This window comes from Alosa alosa, chromosome 1 (genome assembly GCF_017589495.1).
Source record: "Alosa alosa isolate M-15738 ecotype Scorff River chromosome 1, AALO_Geno_1.1, whole genome shotgun sequence".
NCBI lineage: Eukaryota > Metazoa > Chordata > Actinopteri > Clupeiformes > Clupeidae > Alosa > Alosa alosa.
In genome coordinates, this window is record NC_063189.1 from 17,931,569 (window position 1) to 17,941,568 (window position 10,000).

The 10,000-nt window shown below is 45.3% G+C and overlaps 1 protein-coding gene across 8 annotated transcripts in view; it reads left to right on the top strand.

Moving 5' to 3' along the window:
* inpp4b (inositol polyphosphate-4-phosphatase type II B) overlaps window positions 1-10,000 on the top strand; it is a 289,177-nt gene that overhangs the window by 176,967 nt on the left and 102,210 nt on the right. For all 8 annotated transcript variants that reach the window (XM_048266182.1, XM_048266276.1, XM_048266110.1 and 5 more), the window contains one exon: window positions 860-939. In XM_048266182.1, coding sequence (XP_048122139.1) covers window positions 860-939 — 80 coding nt within the window. The remainder of the gene's footprint in view (window positions 1-859; window positions 940-10,000) is intronic.

Below are 10,000 nucleotides of genomic sequence, written 5' to 3' on the forward strand. Positions count from 1 at the left end.
ACGCTCCTCCCACCTGGCACGCATGCAGAATAGGCCTATGCAGTCCAATGCTGTGGTTGGGGATAGTTTAGAGTTATCAAGGGTACTCGGTGTCTGTCTCAAAAGATGAACCATTTAGAAACCTTGCGAGAGCATTTTAGTGACGTGCTGTGAAAAAAAGAACCCCTTTTCCAACCAAGAGGTCTTTTATGTTCAATAGCTTTTCATATCGAAACTGTCAAAAACCACCCACAATGGGGCTTTTGTGTGGGCTATCAGGTCAGAAAATCACTTTGAGTACTCGGAGTGTGGTGCTGGATCTGAGAATCTGTTGCAGTAGCACCGTGGGCTAGCGTAGAGGCGTGAGACAGGCTGCGAAATGCTCTGCCTGCCAGAATAGGATCGTCACCAGTGGAAAGAGGAAGGAGCTGCTTTAGCACCAGCTCCCTTTGTGTGGGGGCTGCTGACTCACGCGTCACACTGCGCCTGCATTCACACACTCCGCTCCACTCCTGCACCAGTGGACTAGCAGCACAAAGCACTTGTTGCCTTGAGCACACTAATACCTCCGTCTCAGACTCAACTACCTACTGTACCGATGGGAGACACTTCAGTGTTTTTGTTTCTTTGGACTGAGTACATAGCTGCAGAGTTCTTTGGCCGTGACAAATCACTTTAGTTTCATACGATGAAAGGAACCTTCTCCTCAGTGACTGACACCCCTTAGTAGATTTAGACTTCTTGTTTCTGATAGATACCATCGTCTAAACGTCAACGGTACACTTGCCCGGGTAATGGTATGCCGATTAAAGCTAGTTCTGTTACAGTCTAGAATAGCTGTGATCCTAATGTCCTGAAGACTGTTTCTGTTTCTCTACAGAGCACGTTCCTGGGCAGTGCGACCTTCTCTGTGGCGGATCTACTCAAATCCAGGGACCAGCAGATTTCCCTAAACCTGAGGTGAGTGGACTGATTGTCAGTTGGACAGGGGATGCTGAGTCCAGTATTTTGGATCCTGTGTGTCTGCAGCTTGACATCAGGAATCACCTGTGCCATTCCAGACACAGAGTGGAGGGATAATGTAAAGAGGGGAAAGGCTTCCCTTGAGATGTAGCGAGCTTGCTGGGGCGTCAGAGGGCTCCTTTTTGTTTGATCTGAGGTTTGTCTGATCCGCTGTGCTCGGAAGGCATGCTCAGCGTTTTTTTTTTCTCTCTCTCTCTCTTTTTTTGTGCAGATATTTTTGTTGTGTCGTGATCTTCTGAAGGAACTTCTGTCAGGAGGTGTAGATTTGATCAAGCGTGGCGGAAATTATCAGAGAGCAGCGTGAGATGAGGCACCCGATAGCTCAGAAGCTCTCCTCACCACTGAAATACGAAGCTTTAACTCAGACAAACACATAGAGAGAGAGAGAGAGAGAGAGAGAGAGAGAGAGAATGAAATGGAGAGAAATAGGGAAGAATGATAGAAAAAAGATGTAGAAAGATCGACTTGCTTTCTTTCTTGCCCTTTAGCTAATTAGCTGGTCACAAAGGAATTGGGGGTGGGTGGTTGGGTGTAGGCAGGTTTCATGGAGGTGGATGGCCTTCTGTTCAGCGCCAGGGGAAAGCAAACAAGGAGCGGCTGGCACTGTGACCAGCCAGGAGTGTGTGCGGAGCGCGAGACTGGGGCGTGCAGGAGGGGTCAGGAAAGGTGAGCATGTGAAATGGTCGATCTAATGGCTCCATATTGAGTGACCACCTGCTCCGCTCCAGGAGGGCAGAGGAGAAGGATGGTGGAGTGGAGGAAACGAGAGCAGGAGCAGCAGGAAGCCTCTCGTACCGTCAGCTCTTACCTGCAAGGACGGCCCTCACACACTGCCATAGGAAAAAGACTAGAGCTAGTGTGCTTGAAGAATGAAGAATAGAGGTGTGTGTGTGTGTGTGTGTGTGTGTGTGTGTATGTGTGTGTGTGTGTGTCTGTGTGTCTCTGTGTGTGTGTGTGCGTGTGTGTGTGTATATGTGTGTGTATGTGTGTGTATATGTGTGTGTGTGTGTGTGTGTGTGTGTGTGTGTGTGCGTGTGTGTCATATGGAGTACAGACATAGTGGGTGTCATCCAGACTGTGAGGGGAAAGTGAACTCAAAATGAAAGCTTCTTTATGAGTCTTGTTGGCCACCCTTCGCCCTCGATCTGTTCCACAGCCACAGAACGTCCATCAGTCTGTGCCACAGAGAGCCCATAGCTTACCGTAATGGTTCCAGTAACAGATTGTCTAGTACATGCGAAGAACATTATTTTTAGATTGTGTGTGTTCCTTGTGTGTTGGTACAAAGTCTAGTAAGTTATTGATATTTAATACCATTCTTCATAAGAACTAAATTGTAGTGCTCTATCCTCAACCTAGTGAACATCTAGGCTACAACTGCACTAAATCATTTTGTTGTCAGGTTGTATACCAGTGCACCAACCCAGCCCTACACTCAGTCAGGGGTACAACTGCAGTAGGGCCTACAGCAGATTTATACACACACATAGACATACGCGCACACAGACACACACACACATACACATACACATTTCCACACACTCTGTAAACTGTCACTTGCCCAGATGCAATTATTTTCATGGTTAAAAAAATACCAGAATGGTGATGCTCTCTCCATGCCTCATAAACTCTCTGTGGCAGACACACACACACACACACACACACACACACACACTGCCCACACTTTCTTGTCTTCTTCTTTAATGTGTTGGCGCAGCCCTGGGTGTTGCTGGTCCTGGGTGGCCTCAGCTATTTCCTTCTGGTGTCCCTGAGGTTAGACCTCTCTGTTCTCACTCATAATTGTCACTGGTGTGATTGGCAGTAGGAGCCACAAGGCAACAGAAGATGTTACTCTGTGTGTGCTTCTACACCCTGTTAAGAAACTTAAAAAGAACGGCTTCCAGACAAACAGGATGCTTCAAAAGCTGTATTTGCTTGCCTGTGTGTGTGTGTGTGTGTGCGTCCATGCGTCCATGTGTGCGTGTGTGTGAGAGAGAGAGCGAAAGAGACAGAGTTTCTGGCCACTCTCCTGCACTTGGACACAGGATGGAAGCACACAACAGACCTCCTATTCCCCAGACGTTTTGGAGAGTGAAAGAACAACATGGGTATGGGGGTGTAAATGACGTCACTCGTCAGGACCAATGAGGGAACTTAGAGTGGTCAAAAGAAAATTGTGAAGCTTTCCGCGCTCTGTTGGGAATATACTGTAACAATTGATGATAGAACCCCTGTTTACCTATCAAATCTGACTCCGCTAAATATGGAAAGTTTCAGTTCAATGTAAAATCAAGAGCCATAGTAGGTTAGTATACCTACAATAATACTGTTAATGAGAATGCCTACTCGTTTTCTTATGACTCTGCCAATCTAAGAATAATGCTGTAGGTCGTATTCTCCTCCACTGCCGGTTAATTCGGGCGGTTCCTGAACACAATCCTGTTACTAGTCTGGGAGTAGGTCAGAGGCTACATGCTGATCCGGACTGCTATACTCACCAGCGTGTTAGACAGTCACGAAACAATCAGAGAATGAACATACTGTACCAGCTCAGAGGATGATGGCTACACATCAAAGTGGTGCGGGAGATTCTGACTACAGAATGGCTCCTAGAATAATTTGTGAACTTCCCTTAAATAGGCTACCCAGTTTGTGATTGGTTACATTGATATGGATCACATGATTGGAGGTCAGCTGATTTGGGATAACATGAGGAGGTCAGCTGATGAGACTTGAGACCATTGTTGTAGTGAGAGTGAATCAATCAAGACATGACAAGGTATACATTTTATTACATTTCCTGTCCCTATAGTTAACTGTTCCTGTGGACATGGAACAGTAGGCCCACACTTAGTAGTTAATCAAGAGTCCATATATAATTGAAAGGATTATCATCAGCCTGGAAATAGGCCCACACTTAGTAGTTGATCAAGAGTCCATATATGATTGAAAGGATTATCATCAGCCTGGAAATAGGCCCACACTTAGTAGTTGATCAAGAGTCCATATATGATTGAAAGGATTATCATCAGCCTGGAAATATGCCCACACTTAGTAGTTGATCAAGAGTCCATATACGATTGAAAGGATTATCATCAGCCTGGGAGTTAGGATCCTTACAGGGGGCAGAGAGAGAGGAAGAGAAGGAGCAGGTGCCTAGGACTGGGGTACTCTTAATGACCAAGAGAAGACGAGGAGGAGTCTTCTCATCCTGTCATATTCTCTTCTCTGCTGCCATGGCGACAAACTGAGGACCTCAGTTGATGTTGTAGTAGAACGAACATCTGAATCACATCTGTGACAAAAAGTGTCTTTGTGTAGCTGCATCCTTTAGTTCATGTGGTAGTACGGGAGTAGACGGGAGTCTGCAGTGGTATTGCACAAACATACTGTCTTGAATCCTCTAATCTCATTGTTTCCCAACCTTGGGGTCGGGACCCCATGTGGGGTCACCTGAAGTTCAAATGGGGTCGCCTGAGATACTGGGTACTGTATTTTATAATTGACCAGTGCATTACATTAAACGCCAAACTAATTAGCTTTTCTAGGACATTTGGGGAAAATCAAAGCACAACTCTCGACTGGGTGTTACAACATAGATTCTGTGAATGATTGGGGTCGCCAGTGTTTTGTGACATCAAAATAGGGTCACCTGCCAAAAAAGTTTGGGAACCTTTGAAAGAGCAGTTGATTTCCATCAGTCAGTATGTAGGCTGTCTTTATCAGGACCATGGTCTTGGTGTCTGCTGCTGTGCTAGGCTGTTATGTGAAGGTGTTCATCATTAGTCAGAGAGATGGTAATGAGAAGTCCTGCCCCAGATTCATTTATCTCTCTCAACGCCTCTGTGAAAATCTACCTGTTTCACCATCCTTCGATCTATCTCTGTCCCTCCCTTTTTGCTCATACCCCCCACAACCCTCTGTTTCTTTGCCTCTCTATCTTTTGCCCCCCATCTTTCTCTTTTATCTTTTGTGATTATCTCTCCATCTCCCATTGATTTACCCCTCTCTCTCTCTCTCTCTTTCCTCCTTCTCTTTAAATGAGAGAATTACATGTACTATCTATATTATTATGGTGAGTATTGTGGTTGTAGCTTTTTAAAAGTCTTTCTCTCTTCCTCTTACTCTGTCTTTCTCCCCTTCTTTTCACCTGCAGTGATATCACATCTATAGAACTCTGAATATGTGATATTACATCTATATAACTTTGTCCATATAAAGAATCTCCTCTTGGCAGAACACCAGTCTTTTGGACAAATGCGACTGACTGTGTTTGTCTTTACATGTATGTATGCACAGTAGTCACAAGCTCCCTCTGTGACAAGTGACTAAATAGACCCTGTGTCACTATGCATGCTCTTGGCAGGATCAGACTAAAATCACAGTAAGCCCAGAGCTTGACGACTCAATAAGTGTCCCTTCTGATAACAGCACAGTAGCAAAGAAAACTGACAGAAAAGAAATTGTTAAAACACATGACTAATATAGCTGTATTAGTTGCATCAAGACCTGCCAGAAGACCTGCTGTGCAGTTGAGTGGTTTCCAGAAAATAGTGTGGAGGCTAACATCAACAAACAAAAGTCCTGGATGTAATGAGTCAGAAAGAGAATCAAGAAGTTCATAAAGCTTTCTGTGAATAGAGCTGTAAGGCCATGCAAAAAGACATCAGAGTCTTTTAAAGCTGCAGTTGGCAAGATTTTTTTGATCATATTCACTGAAACCGACACTATGCTCTGGCAGTGTCAGATCAGCCGGTTTTAGAAAATAACCCGCACTTCTACCTCCATCTAGAGCCTGCTATTTGTTTTGCAAAAATCCACAGCTCCCGGTTCTTCTGGTCCAATCAGAGCAGGGCTGTGTGAGATCTGACTGTCAATCACAGTCTGGTGCTGTCTGGTGCGCACTGACGAGCACAAACTCGATGAGAAGGTGTCTGGTGGTAGTGGGGGAGGAGCATGAGAGTTGTAAACATTCAAAATTTTGGCCTCTCAATCTGTCAGACTTGCCAACTGCAGCTTTAATGCTTTCTGCTGTAGGTTTATCACACACATTATTTTGTGCTGTAATTATATTTCTCCACTATCAACAGAAGTATGTGCATGTTTATACATACATAATTCAGTATACAGCCCCCATCTGCTAGGGTGAAAGTGCAGGCTTGGGGGGCTACATCCATGCTAGTATTGTACACATACTGTACTTGCATGGATGTAGTGATGAGACTGTAGAATGTAAATTAAATGACAGTTGGTGACATGAAGTAGGAGGGGTCTAAGTTAAACTTTTATGGATACCATTTACTGACAGATGATTCCTTAAATGTTGCCATGTGCACAACCGTAGGCTGTTATACTGTGGTTATATCAATAAAAAGTAATATGAAGAGGATGAAATTGTTTCTACTGTAATATGCTAATATCGAACTAACTAGATAGCCTATTGCATGTTGTACTCAGAAACTTGTGCCCTAAGCAATGTAACGTGGTTTCTAAGCTAAAACATATTTTATCACATAAAGCAAACATCACCTCACCATCCGTTAGCTGCCTGTGCCCTGATACACTGTGAAAACGGTATCTGTGGACAGTCCAGGCTCAAAAACGGCAACAAAAACAACTTGGTCCAGCCTGGATCATAAAACCATAACAAACTGTTCTAGCCAATCACTGACGAGATGCGCATTTAGGAGAGTTTCAATTGCACGGGAGGAAGGGGGAGGGAGTAGCGAGCTAACTCTCTGTCAACAGAAGTCAACAGAAGTGACGTTACCCAACATCGCTTAGAACACCTTTAAACAACAAGAAGCGAGCAGGTAGGCAACACAAGCTATGAATGCCCAAGAGCCGCCAACAGTCAGCTACAAAGCTATGAGCAATGAACGAATCATTTTATGTTTATGTGCATGTTGCTTAAGGCAAAAGTGTGTTTTCTTCACACAGTTTGGAGCCAGAGCTACCACACCACAAATTTGAATGTAAATAAGGCTGGGGTGATATTTTGGCCTTTAGCAAATGTGTGCTGAAAATTGCTGTTTGACCAAATGTGCGTGCTTTTCATCCAGCAAACAAAGTTGGGCTGCCCAACCCCACACACACACACACACATACTCCCTTTCCCTCCTTTTGATGGTGTGTTTTGCACCCTGGTGTGTTGTGGTTTGTTTTAGACCTTTGAGCAGTGCAGCTGGGGGGCACTGTTGCTGGGGACAACGCAGGACCACTCCAGCCTTCTCAACTGAGTCAGGACCTGGATATGTTCATTGCTTTGTACAAGCTCTTGTCTCAGCACCTCACCACAAGACATGTGGAGTATGGGAACATTGGGGGTGAAGTGGGGGTGGGTGGTTTAGGTGGAACACTTTGAAGGACATTCTCCTCTTTCATGTAATTGTTATAAATCCCCCATGTGTTGTTCCTGTTGCTTTGAACACTCTGTTCTGTACACTCAACCAAAACACCAAGGCCGGCCCTTCAAAGAGGGTCTGAAAACCATCCAGAGGTAAGTGGTCCCTTTGAGGGGCTACAGATAGATGGAGAGATGGATGGAAGGTAAGTATGTTAAATGTTTACTCTCTAAACATGGACGTCTGTGCCGTGCAGGATGCGGTGTGTTTGGTGACTGTGTGTTTCTTGGTGGAATGAAAGGTAGTGGGGAGTGGGGCTGTGGTGGAGACGGAACACAAATGGGGGGGGGGGGGGGGGGGGGGGGGCTTGCCTGGCCTTCATTGATTTTTCTCTGCCAAGCCACAGCAGGTGATTACAGGCAGCAAGCCATCTTAATGATTTGTGTTGTGTTGGAATGTGACAGTCTGTTCCCATGTTCGACAGGACTCAAGCCTTGTTTTACCCCAATATCAATATCTTCTTCTCTTAAAATTGCAGCTGCTTAAAATAGTGTAAACACAGTAACACCACAAAGGCCTCTTATGTTTGGTGCCAACATTTGCATACAATTTTCTAGTTTATTTTTGACACATTCCCTCTGTTATCCTCCCAGGCAGTTGTCTTTCTGCCAAACTTTCTATGTAGCATTAATCACTATTGTGTTAACGATATGAAATTGGTCAGGTTATGTGCCTTACTGAAGTCTGCTGGCCCAAAGATGGAAACCAGAAATGAATGCTTGAAATGTGAAAACATCATAATACAGAGGTGCATGAGAATGTAAAAGCCTCGTCCACAGGCAATGCCAGATGAGCTTCTTAGGGTTCCCGGGAACACGTCCTTACCCGTCAGGGTTAATCAGCTTGCTCCAAGTTCCCCAGTAAGAACTCCAACTTCAAGTGGCATTCCAGAGTCTTTCTTGAAGCTAGTTCCAAAGCTGTCCTGTGCACAGGTTGGTGTTCTGGTCCCAGCCTTGCGGCTCTAGTTTGCTTAGAGGAATGGAAAGGGGTACAGAGACCTGCCGAGAACTCCAGCCACCACTGAGCACCATTCCATCTCTACGGCTATTATGTCCCATTCCCCGCAGACCACCACTGACCACTGACCACTGGCTCTCCACTTCCACTTCCACTTTTGATGGCTGACAGATGACCCCCTCCTAACCCCACAGCCTTATTAGAGCCCTTGTCGCACTGTTCCAGCTGAGGTCAACAGTGTCAATAACTAGACCTCTGACCTGCTGATCTGATAGGGTGCTTTTAATGCGTGGGGGAGGAGGCGGTTCAGTTTACGCTTCTCTTACAGATCAATCCTCAAGCAACTGAGGAAGTGAGAAAGAGTAATGGAGCTCTATTAGATACCTTTAATTGGAAAATTTGAAAATGTATATGAAATGGTATATTGTTGTTTGACCTGCGGCATCTGAGTCCATTGGTCCAACGTCCTCTACTGCAAGTAACAGCAACAACCCCCTAGGCACTTAGCTCGACAGAGCACACACCTGCAGCATTACACACACACACACACACACACACACACACACACGCATCTCTTGCTTTTAAGTGATTTAGCTGAAGGTCCACTGAACTGAGAATTTCTGGGAAATGCTCCTCCTCTCCCTTCCCTACTCACACACATACAGTACACACACACACACACACACACATACACACACACACTTCAGTTAAGCCTGTGTGCATTCCAGCCGCTCACACAATCTAATCCATTTCACGGGAACAAGAATTCTCCACTTGTCTTCCATCTCTAGGATTGTACACAGTGGTGAGATTTGCCCAGAATGCGAGTCCCTTTCAGTACCACACCAAACCAGAGACGTTTTCCTCTGGCTGCTGCGCTTCATCAGTGCTGCTGGGCATTTGGCGGTGAGACATGTCTGTCTCCTAGTGCTGTGCCTGCCGCTTGAATCAAGGCAGTCGTCACAGTAGAGCAGACGTGTTAGGTGTAGACCCCCACTGTGCTGACACGGGACTCTAACGTGCAGCAGGGAGCCTCATCGGCACCTGGCACATGAGAGACAGACAGATAGACAGCGAGAGAGAGAGAGACAGACAGAGAGACAGCGAGAGAGAAAGACAAAACTAATTAACGGGTGACTACAGGTTCTGCTATATCCTTGAACTGTAATGTGTCAGCAGGCCCCCCCTCCAAGTGCAGTATTACCTGCAGGTGCACCATGGTTCCTGTATTCTTCACAGTCTAGTTTCGATGTTGACCACTGTGAGACCGTGAGAATGGTTAGGCTCCACCTGGAAAGTAGTTCTGCTTGCTACAGGTTTTGCTTTCTAAATCGGTGACGGGTAGTTTTCCACTTCGCAGGGAGTCATCAAAGGCAACTCTGTGGCCACAGACCTTTGTCTTTTAGAGTGCATAGTAAAGACACGCACACAGCCGCACGTTTTGATTAGATCAAGCAAATGACTTCATGCACAGGCTTCTGAACACAGACCTGTGGTCTACGGTCGTACTCAAAACCGACTGTGCTATTTTAAACCTTTTCATACATACTGTGTTATTTTACACTTTTAAATACAGGTAGTGGAACATAAACATACTTCTGAATTGTTTTTATTTAAATGGCATATAAGGCTATATT